Source organism: Cupressus sempervirens, chromosome 9 (assembly GCF_028749045.1).
Source record: "Cupressus sempervirens isolate cs-2001-9-10 chromosome 9, ASM2874904v1, whole genome shotgun sequence".
Taxonomy (NCBI): domain Eukaryota; kingdom Viridiplantae; phylum Streptophyta; class Pinopsida; order Cupressales; family Cupressaceae; genus Cupressus; species Cupressus sempervirens.
In genome coordinates, this window is record NC_143126.1 from 163,148,033 (window position 1) to 163,170,387 (window position 22,355).

General features: G+C 31.9%; 1 protein-coding gene across 1 annotated transcript; it reads left to right on the forward strand.

The window, feature by feature from the left end:
• Positions 1-7,700: 7,700 nt before the first annotated feature.
• On the forward strand, positions 7,701-8,942 carry LOC149538011 (F-box/kelch-repeat protein At2g44130-like). The gene has a single exon (XM_089802410.1). It carries the CDS (start codon positions 7,701-7,703, stop codon positions 8,940-8,942), a length of 1,242 nt encoding a protein of 413 aa, XP_089658536.1.
• The last annotated feature ends 13,413 nt before the right edge of the window (positions 8,943-22,355 follow it).

The window sequence follows — 22,355 nt, forward strand, 5'->3', positions numbered from 1 at the left end:
CTGTAAAGCCTTTTTACCTGCAGGCAACTTGCACAAATCCCATGTCTTATTTTTCAGCAAAGAGTCCATTTCATCTTTCATTGCAGACTCCCACTGAATCTTAGTATCCACCTGCACAGCTTCATCATAACTTTCAGGTTCACCAGCATCAGTAAGTAAAATAGAATACAAAGAGGGAGAAAACCTTTGTGGAGGTCTAATTGGCCTTGTTGACCGTCTAACATTCACTGGTGTGTGTGGTATTTGTTGTTGCAATTGTTTCACATCATGAGGAATGGCTAGAACATCAGCTTTTGGAGTATCATCCAGCACTACATAATCATCTTCTTTCTTCTCATGTTGCTGCAACAGATCTTTGTACAACACTTTTTCATTGAATATGACATCCTGGCTTCTTATAATTTTATGATTTTAAAAATCCCAAAGCCTATAGCCAAATTCATTAATGCCATATCCAACAAAGACACATTTCTTTGATTTCGCTTCTAGCTTGGTTCTATTTTCAGAGTCTATATGAGCAAAAGCTTCACAACCGAAGGTCTTGAGAAAAGAAAAACTCACCTTCTTACCAGTCTATGCTTCCTCTAGAATACCACAACCCAAAGGAGTAGATGGACCTCTATTAATCAAATATACTACAGTATTGACAGCCTCCGCCCACATGTGTAAGGGCAACCCAGCATGCAACCTCATGCTCCTTGCGCGCTCCATTATAGTCCTGTTCATGCGTTCAGCCACTCCATTTTCCTGTGGAGTCCTTGGAACAGTTTTTTGTCTACGAATACCATTAGTGGAGAAATAATCTTCAAATTCATGACTGCAATACTCACCACCATTATCAGATCTAAGACATTTTAATTTCTTACCAGTCTCATTTTCAACCAAGCATTTCCATTTCTTAAAAGTTTGAAATACATCAGATTTCTGTCTAAGGAAATAAACCCATACTTTTCTAGTTGCGTCATCAATAAATGTAACATAATAATGAGAGCCACCAAGGGAAGATACCTGAGCCGGTCCCCATACATCTGTATGCACAAGCTTTAATTTCTCCTTTTTGTTTTCCTTCCCTGTCTTTACAAAACTCACTCTCTTTTGTTTTCCATACACACAACTTTCATAGAAATCCATATTCACACATTTTAGACCTGGTAAAACTTTCCTTGAATGAAGTACTTTCATACCTTTCTCACTCATGTGCCCAAGTCTATTGTGCCACAACGCTGTATCAGAATCTACAGCAGCTATTTGTTCTCCCTGCTCAACTACAGTAATTGTTCCTGAATATTCATTTTTCTCTTAAACAATCAAAGTAGAAGGAACAATATGACCTGTACAAAGATATAAGGTGCCTACTTTTGAAACCTTTTGCTACTACAAGGGAACCTTTTGAAACCTTCCAATTTTTATCATTAAAAGTAATTACACAACCCTCATCACCGAGTTGCCCTGCTGAAATTAAATTCTTACTTAGCTTTGGAACATGTCTTACCTCATGTAGTAGCCAATGATTCCCATTCTGCAACTTAATCTTAATTTTTCCCTTTCCAACAATATGACAGGGTTCATTATCCCCCAAATAAACAAGCCCAAAATCCCCTTGGACATAATCAATGAAATAACCTCTATGAGGTGTAGCATGAAAAGAAGCACCAGAATCTAAAACCCATGAATCATCAACACTCTCTAAAGACAGAAGCAAAGCATCCTCTTCGGATTTATTACTTACCACATTTGCCTCTTTGTCTCCATCTGATTTATCTCCTTCATTTTTCTTTCGAGTCCAGCAATCTTTCTTTTTGTGCCCTGGTTTCCCACAGTACCAGCAATCATTTGGTCCTCTTGATTGAGACCTCCTCCCCTTTGACTTTCCTCTTGATTTCCCATGATTTCCAGAGTTACTTCCTCTTTCAGTCGTTCTGCCCCTGCTTTGTGCATTTAAAGCACTTCCTGATGTAGATCCACCTGAGGATTTTCTACGAGTTTCCTCACTTAAAATAACACCGATCACATCATCATATTTTAGGGTACTTGATCCAGGAACAGAATTACTCACCGCCATTACCAAGCCATTCCAGCTTTCAAGCAAAGAACACAAAATCAAGAGAGCCCTAATTTCTTCATCAAAATTGATACCCACAGAAGATAATTAAGGGTTTCCCAAGGTATATCTTGTGTCACAATTTTGTGGGTATGTTTCCTATTCTCTTGCACGTGGATTTTAATTTCGTATTTATTTTAGATCTATTATGGGTTATGTGGAAATGGTTATATTCTTTATTGCCAAGTTTCCTTACAAGTGGTACCAATTGTTGGGCCCATTTGCCGTTGCACCAAAAGCCATGACTGTTAATGAACATGGAACACCACATAATTAACCACTTGTGGGTAGGGGAGCGCATCGCATCACCCAACAATCTCCCCCTCGACGCGCATACCAGGTGCTTACACGGGTCAGGAAGGCACCGGGGAGATTTGAACCCATGACCAAGCCAAAACCAGGCTCTGATACCAATTGTGGGGCCCATTTTCCGTTGCACCAAAAGCCATGACTATTAGTAGTATTAAACTCATTTAAATGATCTGCAACAGATCCACCTTCTGCCATTTTCATATTAAATAAACGCTTCATGAGAAATACCTTATTTGAAGCGGAGGGCTTTTCATACAGTGTCGCTAGGGTTTTCATCAAATCTTCTGTCGTCTTTGCTTTTGTAATATTAAATGCCACCGATGGTGCCAAGCATAACCGAATGCTTCCGAGTGCCTTTCTGTCCAAAAGATCCCATTCAGCCTCTGACATAGTTCCCTGATTCTTGGCTTTTCCTTCCAACGGCTTCCATAAATCCTTTTGATATAAATAGTCTTCCATTTGCATCTTCCATAACTGGAAGTTCTGCCCATTAAACCTATCAACCCTCAGCTTACCATCATCTGCCATTGCTCCCACTCAACCGTGAGACTCCCACTTAACCGTGAGACTTTCCTGCAGAGGATAACTGAGAAACAACTAGGCTCTAATACCACTTGTTAGGATAAACCATGGGCAGAAATAAAAACTACATGCAAATATAACCAATAACAAAAATAATAGAACACACAGAAATGAACACAAGGCACCAAGATTTAACGTGGTTCACCCAATCCCTGGGCTACGTCCACCAAACAGAAAGTTCGATCTTATTACAATCCAGTGATTACAACTTGATTACAATCCGTAATCCCTTACAGCTCAATACTGCCGCAAGAACCAATTTCGTATCACCACACATAAAAAATACCCAACACTAAGCCCTTTTTATACAAGTATTAAACCGCTTTAGGGTTATAACATGTCGGCAATATGTCGGCCATAATATGTTGGCTACCATGTCGGCTACCATGTCAGCTACTTCCAAAAAAAAAAAATTTCGGGGCGATGCCCCGAACCCCACTATTTATGAAGTATGTACAGTACTTTCCTGATCAGTCACCACAATCTAACAGCAAGAGCACCATTGGAATTAGTTCACACTGATATATGTGGACCTATGCAAACTCCATCTTTAGGAGGAAGTATATATTTCCTAACATTTATTGATGATTTTAGTAGGAAGATTTGGATATACTTTCTCAAACAAAAAAGTGAAGCTTTTGAAAAGTTCAAGGATTTCAAAAATTTGGTTGAAAAATAAAGTGGCCACTACATCAAGGTATTGCGATCTGATAGAGGTGGTGAATTCAATTCTAATGATTTTCTAAATTTTTGCAGATTTCATGGAATTAAGAAGCAGTTTACCACAAGGTACACACCACAACAAAATGGTGTAGTAGAAAGGAAGAAGAGAACCATAATGGAAATGGCAAGGAGTATGTTGAAGGCCAAAAATCTATCCAATGAGTTTTGGGCAGAAGCAGTAGCATGTGTTGTATACATTTTGAACAGGAGTCCTACAAAGAGTGTTAAGAACACAATTCCACAAGAAGCATGGAATGGTAAGAAGCATACAGTATCCCATTTTAGAGTTTTTGGTTGTGTTGCTAATTCATTAGTTCCATCTGAATTGAGAAAGAAATTGGATGATAAAAGTGAAAAATGCATATTTATTGGTTATAGTGAAGAATCAAAGGCTTATAGATTGTATAATCTCGTTTCAAAGAAATTGATCATTAGCAGGGATGTTAAATTTGAAGAAGAAGATTCATGGCATGAAAATGATAACAATCAAGTCACAAGAGGAGCACCAATATTACAAGGTGATGATGAATTAAAGGATCAAGGGACTCAATCAACACCCAATACTCCACCAAGGAACTTTGTGCAAGGTGCCTCACCTCCAAGTTCAAATGTAAGTGATAAATCCGATTCAACATTCTCAACACCAGGTTACAAAGTTAAGAAGACAAGAAGCTTAAAAGAAATATATGATCAAGAAGAAGAGAATGTAGATATTTACTCAAATTTTGCTTTATTTTCTTGTGATCCATTGTATTTTGATGAAGCAATTAAAGAAGATAAATGGATCAAGGCAATGGATGAAGAAATTGACTCTATTGAAAGAAATAACACATGAGAATTAATGAATTTACCTAAAGGAAAAGAATGTATAGGAGTCAAATGGGTTTACAAGACTAAATTTGATGAAAAAGGTGAAATTGTTAAGCACAAGGCAAGACTAGTTGCTAAAGGTTTTTCACAACAATATGGAGTTGATTATAATGAAACATTTGCTCCAGTTGCTAGACTTGACACAGTTCGAACTATTTTAGCAATAGCAGCACAAAATGATTGGAAAGTGTATCAAATGGATGTAAAATCAGCTTTTTTGAATGGTTTTCTTGATGAAGAGGTATATATTAAACAACCACCTAGTTATGAGGTTAGTGGGCATGAAAACAAAGTATATAAACTAAACAAGGCACTTTATGGTTTGAAACAAGCTCCTAAGGCTTGGTATAAGAGGATTGATTCATACATGATAAGTAATCATTTTAATAGAAGTAACAATGAGCCTGCGTTATATGTTAAGACTAATAAGGAAGGTCAGATTTTGATTGTATGCTTGTATGTTGATGACTTAATATTCACTGGAAATCTATCAGTAGACATGTTCAAGTCAAAAATGATGAAAGAATTTGAAATGACAGATTTGGGGTTGATGAGATATTTCTTAGGTATTGAAGTTATTCAATGTGACAAAGGTATCTTCATTTGTCAATCCAAGTATATAAAGGATGTTTTAAAGAGATTTAAAATGATGAATTCTAATCCAGTGTCAACTCCAGTTGCAATAGGAACAAAACTTAGCAAGGAAGAAAAGGGCTCAAATGTTGATCCAACTATGTTTAAAAGACTTGTTGGAAGTTTAATGTATATGACAGCTACAAGGCCAGACATCATGTATAGTGTCAGTTTAATCTCAAGGTTCATGGAATCACCACAAAATTCTCATTGGCAAGTTGGAAAAAGGATATTGAGATATATTGCAAGAACAATGGGGTATGGAATCCTATATTCCAAAGCTAACAATTTTGGTTTGATTGGTTATACTGACAGTGACTTTGCAGGTAGCATTGATGACAGGAAGAGCACTTCTGGATATATCTTTCACCTTGGATCAGGAGCTATATCATGGGCATCAAAGAAGCAACCTATAGTGACAATCTCATTAGCTGAAGCAGAATATGTAGCTACCACTTCCACAGCATGTCAAGCAGTATGGATGCGTCGAATTTTGCTTGATCTTCACCATCATCAGGAGGAACCAACGCCAATTCTTTCTGACAACAAATCAGCAATAGCATTATCTAAAAATCATGTATTTCATAAGAGGAGCAAACATATTGATACAAGGTACCACTTCATCAGAGAATTGGTCAACAATGGAGAAATCTACCTTGAGTTCTGCAAATCTGAAGATCAATTGGTAGATATATTCACTGAGCCATTACCAAAGAATAAATTTGAATATTTGCGAGAGAAATTGGGTATTACTGATGCATAATTTGTAAATGACAAAAATTAAGGGGGAGTGTTGGCGGTAGTTAGTAATTTCTATCATTAAAAACAGACAACCAACCCAACTCAGTCGTCCACAGTCAACACTCCAGCCCACAACTCAGTCGTCTATCCACCGCCCATAATGAATTACATAGCAGACACTCTGCCGTTCCAGCCGCCCATGTTTTTAATATATGTAATATTATATTTAATATAGTGTAACATGTGTAAAATATGTTGTGTGTAGAGAGTTCTCATACCCTCTATAAATAGAGGCCTTATGTAATGCATTTGTGTAAGGCAGTAAGGCAATAAAATCAGTTATTATCTCTGTGTATTTGTCTCTCTTTGCCTTCATCATTGCGTAGAAATTTTGAATTTTGGAGAAGCACGTGCCACTAGATGGAGGACCAAATTCAAGGCCGAACTGGTTTGAGATGATTCATCTTTGAATTCTCATCCTTTATTAACTTGGACAAAGAGGTTGATAACTGCCTTTAAAATCATACATATAAATATAATCATTTCTTGTATCATCAATGTTTATAATTTATTTTAATTTATTTTGAATATTTTGAATGTGGTATATTTAAATTTAAAATCATTTGTTGTAATAAATATATATGGGAGAACTAAAATCTATTAAGATCTAATAAAATTTAATTAATTGTTTATATAAAATATAATAAAAATGATTTGGTGTTTATGATTCTAAATATAATAATATAATAATAATAAGTATAATGTCAAATTCAAAATTTAAATCAAATGAAATATTTTTAATATCAATCTCATATATATTATAAATTTGAATGAAAGATATAATTTAAAATAATGTTACTATTAAAATATAATACTTTTGCTATGTTTTCCATAGTTATTACATTTTATTAGTATTTAATAATTTTACATTTTTAATGAAGTTATTTATAAATTTAGTTATAATTACTTTTATCTATTACTATCAAATTGTAATTCTTTGGGTGATATTTTGTAATACATTTTATAATACTAAAATTATATGATACATAATGAAAAAATAATATTATACATTTTTTTTAAATATTTTACTTACTACATTAATTAATTATTATAATAATAAATAGTTATTTCTATTACAGTGATTTCATATATACATCTTGTTTCTAACTAGTTTAATCTATAAAAAATTATTGAAAAACAATGTCTAAGTTTATATCAAATTAAAGATAAAATATTTTTATTTTATTTTAGAATATTTATCGCATTGTTCCTACATTTCATTCTATATCTAATTTTATAGTAGTTGAAAAATAACATAAAAAAATAATAGTTCTTTTCTATTTTAGAACTTTTAACAAAATAAGATCTGAATAACTTGTTTGTAATTAAAATTATACCAAATTAAAATTGCAGTGAACTCTCTTTCAAAAAATAAAAAAATAAAATCAAAACTTTATAAAAACTATGATTAGTTTTTGAATAAAATAAAATAAAATCTCTTGATTGGGTCCAAATTAATTGTGTAAGTGAATGCAATAAAGAGAATATAAATAATAATTAAATTAATACGAAATCAAAGTCTAAAAGAGAATAAAAGAGAGTAAGAAAATATGTAACATTAAATTGTTTTCTAATTATAGGAGATGAAATATTTATTTAAAAAATGAAAGTTCTTATGAACACAGGGATCTGTATTTCTGAAAATAAATTGTGCAATAAATGCCCATAAATATAGAAGATGAGGAGGGGTAATGGAAGGCTTGCATCGCCAATCTCGGAGGACTGGTTTCGCGGACGAAACCCTAGCTGCCCACACAATACGGAAGCGCCAGATCTACGCAGTGATTTCGTTAATCTGGCTGAGGATAACGAAAAATCTATGCGGCTGAAGGCTGAGGCTACAAAAACGGCCGGAGAATCTTCTGGTATGTCTGGTGATGCTGCAATGGGGTCTCTATTTCCTCGCCTGCCCGATGAAATTGGATTGGAATGTCTTTTGAGAGTGGAGTTGAGTTCTCATCACAACATCGCCCTTGTTTGCAAAAGCTGGAACGCCGCGTTACAAAACCCTCAATTTTATTCGGACAGAAAAAGGTTGAAGATTTCTGAGCAGCGTGTTTGTATGATACTCCGGGAAGCAGATGGTATTCAGGTCAAAGTAGCCGTTTATGACCCCAAAAACAACTCCTGCAAAAACCTCCCACCCTCTCCCTCTTCAAGTCGTCGCTGCCGATATCACTGTCATTTCGTAAAAAGAAGACTTGTTTTGATTGCAGACGGGAGTTGGAAACATACTGGAAATTATGTGTGGCTGTTCGATTTTTCTTGTTCGAAATGGAAGCAGGGGAGCACAATGCCCGCGTGGCACACTCAATTTGCATCGGGAGCCGATGAAGAGAGGGGACTAATTTATGTGGGTGGAGGGTATAACGAATCTTGTGACGAGATCCGTAGCGCTTTAGTTTACAACGTGGAGTTGAACAAATGGGATTTTCTCCCCGCCATGAACACCTCCATGGGAACTGCGAGAGGTGGTTTTGTTCACGGTAAGTTTTATGTAACAAATTGTTTGTCCATTTTGGCTTTTGATCCCTCTTCCAGAAGGTGGGAATGTATGATGGATGGGATGAACCGTTTGGAAACGCATGCGAATGGGTTCATCTGTATGCCTTTTGTGAGTGCATGCAATGGAGCCTTGTATCTCTTTACCTCTACACAATTGATCCAATATGACCACAATAGAAATGAGCTGAATATTGCAGGGACTCTCCCAGCGCCTATTTCTGGAATATTTATGACCTTTGCTGTAGGGCTCGGGAATAAAATCTTTCTGTTAAAATGGTTTATTAAAGGTAAAGAAGCTTCATTTTATATGATTTCAGCTCCAAGTGAGGAAGGAGGAGAAGTCAAGTGGAGAGGCCTCCAGAAACCATCTGGTCTTGAGGGCTACGTCATTCGTGCTACTGGTTTACAACTTTGACGTTCTGTTTGGTAGGGAATATGCGTAGAATAAGCATATGTAAATACTTAAAATTTCAAATTTTCCTTCTGAATTTTCCCCTCGCATCATCTTTGATCTATTATCTGAATCAAAATTTAGGTGTTCTGAATTTTTCTTTATTTATTTCAGATTTGTGATGAAATTAGAATTTAGCACTTCATGGAATTTAAGGGTTTTGTCCCCTTTTTATTTTACATGCAATGGAATTATAGACAATGTTATATGAGCTGCATGTGTACTTTACAAAATTCTCTACAAGATTGGATTGGCTGCCTGTTAAGTATTTACTTCATAATTCTTAAATAGTTATCTGTGCTCTATGTGTGCTTTTGATTACAGTTTTGTTATTGATCGATTTCTTATTTTTTTAATAATACACATGTATGTTCTAATTTTATTATTATATATATTTTTATTATTTTTGGAGTTCTTTGGAGGCCAAGTAGGCATCAGTTTTATTTTTTTCATATTTATAATTGAAACAAATATTCACAATAAAATAGTTAAATTTATGAAAAAATATATAATAAAAAATAAATTTTAAATATTTTAAAATTTGATAATAGACATATGCTCATTCATAATTAATTGAAAGTGAGTATTAAACAAATTTATACTTACATTTTGAGCATATCTAAGCTAATGTTTCCAAATAGATATATATGAACTTATTAGACCTTCTAGATTTATTTTGAATTTTAGTATTTATATATACTATTCCTATCACTATTCAAGCTGAGTGCAATAGCTATATTATTTTGCACCAATAAAAATTAAGAAAAATTTTCAATATTTTGAAATTCCATATCCTAAGGATACTATATTTGTTATATTCAATATACTATTGCATTCACATTCAAATTGAGTGCAATGGCTATATGTTGAATTTTCCTTCAAGTAATATTTCTAAAAGGCTTACAATTTAGATATAAAGATGGCATATTTAATTTATTTAAACTAATCATTCATAGAAAAGACATTTTATTCAACAATCTACTAATCAATATATATAAAAATCAAAAGAACTCTATTCAACATGTAAAATATTCTTATATCTTTTAATATAGCATAAATTAAATATTAATTAAATGATATTAAATGTTATCATCCTAATTAACTCAAATTTTATTTTATAACTATTAACCTTTTTTTAATATAACCTAACTTAATTAAACTATATGACAAATACAAGTCACTATGTGGCACTTATTTTACATCTCTCTCTAAAAGAAGGAAAATAATATTTTGGTTAGCTTATGTCTTATTAAATTTTGAATTAAATTTATTTATGATTTCTCATTGATTAGATCTAATTTTTCTAAAGATTTAATTTTTTAACTCAAAAATTTAATAGAAACTATAACTTTATTCATTATGAAAGTTCTAGAATTGTTTCGTCCCTTCATTCCTACTAGAGACAATAGCTGCTCTTTGCTTGTGTGTCTCTACACACGTGCCTATTATAGCTAAGGGTTCCAATGATTTCTATTTGAAGCTTACCCTTTTGGTATCCATAAAGACATTAATTATAGGGTTTTTTCTTGCCTCTAATCGAACCCTACTTCATCTAGGATTTTTTTAAGAGTCAAATATTGGCTTTTCCAAATAAGAGTTTTAGTTTTTTTTTTCTTTTTTCTTTTTTTTTTCTTTGTTTTTCTTTTTTACTATTAATTATAAATCTCAGGGGCCTTTCCATGAACAATATCAATCATGATTTTAATGTCTTCCAATGGTAGAGAATCGCTTTTGTCATTTCTCTTGGAAAAGAATGAAAGCATTTGTATAATGTACATATTTCTTATGTTGCATTGCTCAATTGCCACAATCTCAAGAAACAAGTGAGAAATAGTTTAACAACACGCAAAATAAAGCCCCTATTTGATCTCTTTACAGTATCATTTAAATGACCACTTAGAAGGAAATAAATGGAAACCCCCAATCCAATATGTTGTAGCTCATATACAAATCAATTCATTTTGTTTGAATACAATGATATTAATGTAGTGTCCCTCTATTTTGTGGCATACTCTAAGTATCGATTATAACACCTTTAGATGCTTAGGTGCATGGTTATCACTTATTGTTTTCATTTTCGTAATTGGTCCATATATGGGACTAATCACGTGCATGAGTCTTTTTCTTTAAAAGAAGTCATATATTCACATATGTCATGATATTCTTACTTTAGTGTGATATTTTGTTACTTTTTAGAATATTCATTAAGGTTATTTTGGATGATCTATAATACTTCTATCTTTTTCGTGTTTAATATTAATTTAAATACCCTCTATCGATCATTTGTGCTTCCTTGTTTTCATGCCCAAGGCTTGATCAAAAAAACTTGGAGCATCTAGTTATCATAAATTATAACTATCCTAAGTATTTGATTTTTTTCTAATTAAAGATCTATTAATCAATAGAAAACTCACATGCAAAAGATGACCTTATTGCAAACTCACTATTAATACAACCACTTATATACATTAGTGAACTCAAAAAATAATAAATAAATATTTAAAGATGTCATTGTAATTATTATGTATCCACTTACTTCTTTTTATTATTTATTTGTTCATAATAGGATTAAGTGGATAAGGACTTCAAAGTTAATTTGACAAAATGAGGATAACATTATCAAAAAAATGATTATTAAGATTAAAAGAAGAACTAGATTTATATTGTGCCTTAAACTTGATAGAGTATTATGATGTTCTAATTTCATTAATATTTTTGCATATCTATATACATATATTTATAGGGGTAATTTATAAAGTCATTGGAAACTTATGGTAACTCACTAAAAAATTTATGAGGATAATACTAATATTTGTAGTTGTGATGATGATGATAATAATAACAATAACAATAATGCATTGTTAATATTTCCATGGTAGTAACTATGATATAAAGATGACAATTCATTTGATAGTTGTAAAATATTATCATTAATTAATTAAGGCAGAATCATATAAATACTAAATATTAATCATAATAAGATAATGATTATCGTAAAAAAAAATTGTCATTGGTAGGAAAATGCAAATGGAAACTACTCATTGATCAACATCAAATGATGTCATTATGTTAATCAACAATAACTTTATAATTCTCATTTTTATTATGTTTTGACGTATACTTTTATAAAATTTATCTAATATATATATATATATATATGTAATAATCTTTTGGATGACTTGAATGGGTTTAATTGTAGAGAAACTACATGATTAAACCATGCAATATTTTCTAGATATTTCAAAAAGTAATAGGGAAATTTTTCACAAGTTTCTATCATGGAAAAGGTAAACTACTATATTTTTGGCCCTAATTTTTTATATTAATTTCCAACAGAGGGGCAATTTTTTTTTTGAAATTGGTGTTTTCTTTTTAAATTTGGATCCAACATTCGACTACTTATTGTTAGCATGAATGATGATGATATTCCTATGGAACTAGAGTATCTAACATTCCTAGAGAATTTGGAAGATTGTTGATATGACTATGTTGCATTCATGGTAGTTTTAATCATTGATGCCAACATATTAGTTATTTTATGAAGACTAAAAAAGAAACATACAGAGATTGAGATTGTGAGGTTCAAGGATTGAAGCTGAGGTCAAGGGTAGTTGAGGATGTGTTATAAAGATTGTCTTGATGACATAGATATGAGTGCATGCAAAAAAATTAAGACTAGTGGTACTTATTTGAGATTTACTGAAGATAGTATACAGGAAGAGTTCTTGACAAGAGGTTTTTGGTAATTGGATCATATCTCCTAATAGGGATAGAACATAAATAAGCACAACTAGACAAAGATAGAATAAATTATGATGATGATGTGATTGAGCATGTGATGTTTGAGGTTTCATGTGTGAAGATTTGTGAAGACTATTAGTCAAAAAATTTATATAATTATGAGGAGATGGAATGTAATGTCTATTATTTTATCTTAATGAGGTTCTATTATAGTTGTAAATTGGGAAAGCCTCAAGGTTGACTCAATAAATTAATTTGAGGACTTGATATAAAGGAAAGTTGTTTTCCTTGTGTTTATGAGGTAAAGAAGCAAGTATATGTGACCAAATTGTAAATGTGAATTGCATGTGAGTAATCAATCTAGAAGTGATCTATGTGATATGAGTTTGGAGATCTGTTATTGTGATCTAAGAAGTGTTTGTTGTTGCAGAGATGCAATCAAGGAGTGAAGTGATTATATTTGGTAGAGAGTGCTAGTGGATAGTAGATCATTAGGTATTATTATTGGCAAGATTAATTACTTCAATTTGTGGGTACCATCCCTACTCGAGGTTTCGATTTGATCAAGGGTTTCTCTAGTTAATCAATCTAGTGTTATTGTGTATGGTTATCTTCTTCTAGTTGTTGTACTTGTTGATTGCATTTTTTTTATTTAAAATGATAATAAAAGTTTTTATGATTGGATAATTAATCCCCTTGCCTTCACCCTCTTCTCAGTTATCTTGGTAGATTTTACATTCTAACAATTGGTATCAAAGCATCAAGTCCTTAAAGGAAAATCTTAATAGCTTAAGGAGACCTATGGTGAGTCACTTCAAAAAGGATAGTCCAAAGTTTGATGGATCCAACTATGATAGTTGGAAAGAGAAGCTGAAGAATTTTTTTCTATGTATGGGTCCAAGATATTAGCTAATTACTAAGAATGAGAAAGAAGTGATTGAAGAAGATAAGGTAGAAGATTGTACTAAAAGGTAGAGAGAATTATTTATGTGTAACATGCTTTCTAGGGAAGTACTTTTGACAACCCTTCTTGAAAATGATTACACCGAGGTAAAATATTTAATAGTAGCATATAAAATTTAGAAAGATTTAGAATCTACTTATAAAGCAATAAGCATGCTAAGAAGGTTAGATTACATAATTGGATATGTTTGTTTCAAGAAACTAAAATGATGGAAGATGAATTTATAAGAATTTATTTTCATAGAATATCTGAAATTGTTGAAAGAATCAAGGCTTGTGATGAGAAGAAAGATTAACATGAAATCATGTGGACGATCTTGAAATATTTGACATATGCATATAAGAAGATAATACACAAGATTGAACAAGTTATATCGTGAACATAAAATTTTACAAGAGAGACTCTTCTTGTAAGATTGGAGGCAACAGAGATAAGCTTAAGATAGAGTGGAAATTTCCCTAGAATTGAGACAATATTCAACACACTAGGTATACAATATACATTGAAAAGGAGTGCAAGTACTAGTGGAGATTATGCTAGCAGTAATAGTGGAAGAACTAAAGAAGACATGAAGACTGAAGAAGGAATTTCCCTACTTGTGACAAAAGAACTTGAACGTAAGAACATATTTAAATGTTGGATGAACGAAGATATAAAATCTAATGTGAGAAGATTCTTGAGTGAAAGTGATAATGAGAGTGATGAACTAGGATTTGTTTTAATTAAAGAAGAAAATATTGAAAAGAAGACGTTGAAGAAGAAAAGGCATTAGTTTCACAAGTTGAAAAGAATGACTAAATGGATCACAGATAATGGTTGTTCACATCATACAACTTGTGATATGAATAAATTTTTTGAGTTCAATAGTTGTAATGGAGGACTTAATAGAGTTGGAAACAATGCAGCTTGTCATATAAAAGGAATAAGATCTATTACTTTTGATAGTAAAAATAAAAATGATGATGTTTATTTTATTGATGATCTAAAATGTAATCTTTTGAGTGTTTGATAGTTGCTTGACAAGGGGTTATCACTTGTGATTCATGAAGAAGACATGTATTATTAGGGATAAAGATGGTGAGATGATTGGTATTGGCACAAGATCAAGAGGTAATGCTTTTCAATTGAATCTTATAGAGATGACATGCTTGGTTGCTAAAGTTGATAACATTTACTTATGGAAAAAAGGGTTTTGTCCTATAAATTTTGATAATATTGTGAAAATAAGCACTACAGTCACTAGTACATTAGGCCTCCATTTTTTACCAAACTTTTCAATGACATGCCAATTTGGCTTGTGAAATTCACTTTTTTATATATATGATCCTAATAAGGTAAAAAAATTTACCAAACTTGTGTTTTGTCATCAAAATTTCAACAATAATTAAGGTTTATGTCAAAATTTTGACGACACTTGAGTGTTATTGTCGAGATTTTGACGTTGTTGCGATATTAACCAAAAAAAAAGAAGTAAAAAGTTTAATAGGAGGGTTTTGTTGTCTTGACTACAAGCAAGGGAGAGTGTGGGCTTAGTCAAGTAAGAGATCCAAACACAATGATTTATCCATTTTTTTTATAAATTTTTTTTACAATAACCAAAGACAATGATTTGAATAGGTTTTAATATGTTACTTTTGGACAATGGAAGGGAAAAGGAATAGTGTGAACATAACAATCACATGATATGACCCATGATCCATTTGACCTGAAAATAAAATGAGATCAAGGCAACAAAACACAACTTCAGAGAAGAAATATTCAACACTTAATGCTTTGAATGTGAGAAGATTGTAATGAAGGGTGTTCCTCTACTGCTGAATCTTGGTCAATCAACAATGAAATTTTAAAATTTTACTCATGAATTGACTTTTTCCCAATCATTGTTTTGCGGTGTAGATCTATGGTTTGAATCTTTTTGCATGGCTTGTATTAATGTATCTAGGGTTCCATTCTTGTGGTAATGTATTGAAAGTTCACATTTAACTATTTCCAATAGTGCAAATGTTGAAGGGTGACACCCCACCAATTACATACATCAACATGTATTGTTTTGAATATATGATGTCTTCCTAATATGTTTAGAAGGATTTTCATTATGCGGGAGGAAATGTATGCATGTTCTATGTCCTTATCAAAGAAGAATGATGAGATATATATAAAACAAAAGTTTAATGTGTGTACCTCCTAATGAGAGAAGAATGATAAAATGTACACAAACAAAGATGAACCTATGTGTTTTTTTATGTATGTGAAGAAAAGATGAATGTATATATCTTCTAAAGAGAGATATCTAGGACAAGGTGAATGTCATTCTCAATGTAAGAAAAAAATAGCACTATGATCATGTTATTCAAAGGTAGAATTTTTTATTCTAATTATGTCATTTTACATCCTAATCATCCCTCATAGCATTTTGGAAATTTTTCCATCATAGTGTTGTGAAAAATGATGGGACTTCATCACTATTACATTCAATCTATAGTATCTATTGATTTTTAGTGGTTAAGAATTGTTTTTTTAATCGGTAAGAGGCCAAAGCCAAAATTTATTATTATTATGTGTTGTTATTAATTATTATTGTTTATTAAGTTTTAGTAGATTTGCACCCAAGACTTCCCAAATAAGAGGCTCACAATTTTACCATTGTGTTGTAGGCTCTTGCCTAGTGATTAAGAATTATTACTCTCGTGGAAAACAAAACATAAATTGTTCTTGACTTCCACTGATAAGTAAAAAAAGGAAATAATTAACATTCTAAGATCAAATTATGTAAGTTTATTACCTCATAAGAGGCATATCTATGTCTAAAAGAAGAGGCAGGAATCTATTCTATGTAGAAATCTTATTTTTATTAGAATTTTAGAAGGTAGGGTTTGGAAGGGCCAAATCATTTTTAATAAATTAAGAAAATGAGGATAGAAAAGAGTAATTAAAATTTAAAAAGGTATAGTTTTAAAAGGGTCAAATCATTTTTATAAAGTAAGAATGATAGATTTGGGAAGTGTTTCTAATGTGAAAGAACAATAATGATAATAGGAGAGTTAGTAAGGATAAGATAGTTTAATTTGGAGAGATGTTTGCATCAAAAATATACAATTTAAGTTGTTCAATATTCTTTGGAATGATTTAGTTTCAAACCATTCTAAATTAATTTTTCATTTCCAATATTTGAATACTTAGTCTTGAATTTTAGTTTTTATCTCTTTTGTTATTTACTTCTTGTTCTTTTACAACTGTAGTATAAATAGATGTTTTTTTTATGCATCATTTTCTTGTTGGGCTTCATACTTTTTTCTATCTTGCTTTGTAAAATACATGCCAATATTTTCTAAAATGAAATCTTCAAAAACAACAAAAGAATATCAAATAGCATCAAGAAACAATAAATTAAAAGAAAGGAAAACACAAGAAAAGCATGAAAGCCACATTTCTAGGAGCTAAAAAATAAAATAAAAACACAAAAGGTACAACCCATGATCCATAAAACCAAAACTTGATTAAAATGGTTTGAATCCATAATGTTCCATGGAGCACTAAAAAACTCATTCCACCAATTATTTCCATAATGAATCACACTCATCTATTAGTAAATAGACTTCTCACCTTGAAGCTCTTGACAATGTGCCCAATGCAAATGCAAAAAAAAAATACAACTATAGGATAAAGAATAAGCATGGTAAAGGGAACATTTACCCTTCTAAAATATTGAAAGCTATTCTGTAATTTTGATTACATGAATGATAATCATAATTGAGTTTTGAGTCATCATGTAGACTATATTGATTCTACCTCAATTAAGTCTTTTCTCTTGCAATGGCATAGAAGGGGAAGGTAGACATGTAAGTAGGGCTCCATTAGTTAACTATACAAGTCACTAATAATCTTTGTGAAGTCAATAAATTGAATTCCTTCACAAGTGATGGTGATAAAAAAATCCAACCTTCAAATTCATGGGAAACCTTATTTTCCACTATCCCATTAAGAAATATGGCTATGTTGGCAATGTCATGTGTCAATAAGGACATATGAAATACTTTTTAAATTTGTAATTTCCCTTTCTTAGATATCATGAGGCAACTTGTAGATATGGTGTGGAGGCATTGGTCCTTGTTATGAACAAAATATTCCTCTACATACTCCTTGTTCGCATTTGTGATCATAATCCTTGTTGGCATTTGTGATTGATAGTTAGACCTTGGGTTAAACCTTGCTACCACTCTATCATCAACTACCACTACTTGTTGAGCAATCAAATTGTATGATCACATGCATTATAGTATGAGTTATGGACACTAAATGTGCTAATATGTTATTCAAAAATCTTGAAAACTAAGTATTTCCAATATTGTATGATTTGTTATTTTAAGAAGCTTACATTTCAAAATGAGGGAGTAGTCATGTCCCTGATATTGATATTTCATCATATCACTAATTTGGACATTGATTAGGAACAAAAGTGCTTCAAATTAAACTATTACTATTTACATATCCTCTATCAATTTTCTCACAACTCACAATATGTTTTTCCTTCAAATATTTTCCATGACTTTTGCAAAAATATTATGTTTATATGAAGTCTAGAAATCACTTTTCTTGTTATTAATATCTATAAAATGTTCCCTAGATGAAAGCTTCTTTTACAAAAGAAAATAAATGAGCTTCTTTGAAGATCAAATATAAAAACAATTTTGTCTTCATTTTTCTTCTTCTAATTCAACCATGTTGTATATGATTCTATAATCCACATTTATGTCTTCATGGGAGTCAATTATCAGAAATCTTCATTACTGTACTAAATGCATATTGATACAATAGATTGACCCACCAGCATTCATAAATGACTAATAAATAGATTGACAACACACACACAAACTTGATAATGTATGATAAGGAAGAGGTCAATCGATGCATAGTAATCAAAGAAAAAAGGCACCACAACATTTAAATATATAATTCATTGGACCTTTTTAGATGCCACCCTTAGTGAAGAGATAGTAATATTTTATTATTTTACTATTTTTGATTATATACAAGATAATACTAATTCTTTTATGTTTATATTTGATATAATTTTATAGCCCAAATATTTTTTCTATGAAGAAAGTCCATGCCTAACAATATGAACCCAGAACAAGATAAGTTGACAAATGCTAGATTATGGTCTCGGTTCAAAAGAAAAGGTGATGGAAAATGTTATTGTCCTTGCAAAAAATGCAACAGCTTAAATAATCAAAGAATTTTAATCACAACAAGTCAGAGACATTGTAGGCAATATGATCACATTAATGAGGGGAAGGATTTTTCTCCTTTGGTGAATGTGGATTTTCCTGCTCAGCTTGCACTAACTTTTCTTGGCACCTACTATCCATTGGGTCATTTCTTCTAGACTTAGTCAGTGTATCCAACCTTTGCAACCTTAAGTATATATACAATGCACTATAATATCACTATCTTAACTAATCTTTGTATTCCTTTTTTTTACCATAACTCAATCTTTCCTCTAGGCACTCTTGTTATCTCATTTGATCAAATCCTCTTCAGCAATCAAACAAATGATGGTACTTAAATCATCTAAGAAGTTGTCATACCAACAAGTAGCAAGTTTGACATTAGTGACAAAATAATGATTGAAACACATCTTCATGCTTGTATCAATCTATTTTCAACAATTAACAAATATATATTTTAAATATAAAATGCTAATATAAATATAATTGATTACTACTATTATATATAGTTATAAATGATATATTCATAACATGATGGTTGAGCATTAAAGAACTCCAAAAATAACTATGTGTTGGTAAACAGATTTGTGACTTGAAAAAGATGCACATTTGCCTAATGGATTGTATTGACAAACTATTCCCAACGCCAGTTGGATAGGCCCTTGATATGCGACATTCCTCTACGTTTAGAGGGGCAGCTCCCTCGTAAGATATAGGATTTGGTTTTTCAATAAAGATGTCTTCAAACTTGAAGGATCAAAAGAAACATGTGAATGATGAATGCACCAAGTAACTCTAAACTTTTCTCGAATTAACATAAACCTCTAATAAGAACAATCAAGATCTACACTTGAAGGTTACTATTAGCACAATACTAATTCAATGATTTATGAACATTTTCACATACCATGAAAACACTCACTACAAAAAGAATCAACACTTTCATGCTTCAACAATTAAGATATTCAAGAAACATAACTCAAAATGAACATTCTTTTCTTTTTTTGCACCAAGAACATAAGACAAATTTTACAATTTCAAAGACAAATTCTATACATACTTTCCAAAAATTGTCTTCACACCAAAATTTCAACATCAGCATTCACTATTTTCAAAATCTAAAAAGTTCCTTTACAAAGCAAAAAATGATTCCTTACATAAACACTTAGGTTAAGAACTACTCCTCTATGGTTAATAACTACATCCCAAATACATGATTTAGGAGAGGTTAAGTAACCTTAAAAAAATTAACCTATACAAGGATAAATCTACAAACATTACTCAAGCCAAAGTTCACTAAAAGAGCATGAAATACACATCTAACTACTAGAGTTTCTAACTACCAAAATCTATTGATTAGGATGTGATATATTTATTCTTGAAAGCTCTACAAGGATCAAGTATCACTAATATAGAATCATAATTAGGAATGAACCAATTTTCCATCTTGAGTTTGGCTATGAAGTGTTTGACATGGATCTCTTCTAACTCCTGTTGATTCGCTAAAATTTTGCAATCCTCTAGAGTGATTGAGACTAAACTGAGATTCATCATAGTTTTAGCATCTGACAGTCAATTCTCTATCTCCAAATGAATCATGACACTAAAAGAATCAAGAAGAAACTAACAATCAACCTATTGAAGATCACTAGTTGCTACTCCACCTGTAATAATTGTAAATACTTCATTTGAGACTTTCACCTTCATAGTCTTCCTAAAAATATTTTAGAGCCAAAAAGTGACCAAGGTTGGGAGTTAGCTTTAACTTGTTAGTTGCATAGCCTTTATTGTCATAAGAAAATTGCATGGCGTAGGAATATAGATTAATCTTGGCAATGGATCTCTCTATATTCCATGCATTTTCTACACTATCTCACTTGTAATGTTTGATGCCAATAGGGAAAGAGATCTTGCATGCCTCCTATTCTTGCAAAGCTTATTAATTTGACTAATTTCCCTACACATCTCAGTCAACAATAGTTTATCATTAACAGATGTAGGTAGCATAAGGGGGTATCCATCATAAGTGGTTGACAAGATATAGGTGAACTTTGGGAACTATATGAAGTGCCTAATGTAGTGCAAGGCAAGAGAATCCCCAAAGGAGATGTTTTAACCCCCAATAAATAACCATAAAGTGGAAACATGACAACAAAAAACAATATTGCAAGATATGCTATCAAATCACAACTCTTTATTTATAAAATAACTAATTGCATGTAATATGCCCAACTATAAGGCTTTTCAGGTTAGGGCCAAATAGAAATAGTAATTACAATATCAATTTTGCAAGATCCCACAAGATCCAACTTACAATCTCAATCCTACCTAGTCCAAATTCACAATTGGATAAGAACACTAAGAAGAATCCATACTTGTACCCTCTAGTACAGCTACTAGCTCTCCAAAGTTTGCATCTACCTTTCATCCCCTTCTCCAAGTTGAATGATAATAATCCCCTAAAGACTCCACAAAACCCCTTACTTATGCCCAACTAAGCCACAAGTCAGCCCACTTTATTAAAAACTAAATTAAATCCCTTACATTAAATAAATATTGAGCCACAAGTCAGCTTCAACATAAATTATATACCCATACATAAATTAAATGCCAAAAGTTCAATCACAGACAACTCAAAACCAATAGGAACCAAGACCAAACCGAGCATCAAAAAGATCAAGCCAAGTATCAGCATATTCCCAAGAATTGTTGAGCATGTTGAGCTCCTAGAGCATGCCAAGCTCCAAAGAGCATGTTGAGCTTGAAAGAGTATGTCGAGCTCTCAAAAGCAACAAAGCAGCTTAGGCAACACTGAAACCAAGCATCACTAAGCTCCCAGTGTATTTTGAGTTCCCACAAGCATCATCAAGTGCCTTCATTAACCAAGTCACTTTTTTAACACAATATCAAACCAACTTAGTATTGACTGAGTAAAACTCCCTTCTTTGACCGAGTTCCCAAACTCCAAAGCCAAACCACACCATCCTAGAGGATTACAAGCCAACCAAGAATTCTCTTGCATCAAAAGTGGCTTTTTTTACTTTTGAATTACTAATGCTTCTTTTGGTGAAATGATGTTTCCTTGAAATTCTCTTACACTCAACATCATGAATGTGTCATTCACTCTCTTGAAATGGTGTAGGAAAATTTCATATTCTAGCTGAGGAAGATGACTGTAAATGATAGCTTCATCATCATACATATGATGTCTATTAAGCCTAGGTCAACTTTTAGTGCTTGCAATAGTGTAGAAGAGGTAAGAAGTCATGTACAAATTTAATTCACTTGGAGTTATATGAGTTGTCTATTTAGGGACTCACTTATAAGCTCTACCCAGTCAACATGTTTCTTTTCTTTGTAGACCATGTTGATGAATAGAAACATCCAACCCTCAAACTCATGTGAACCTTGAATTCCTATTATGCTACTCAGAAGGATTACCAT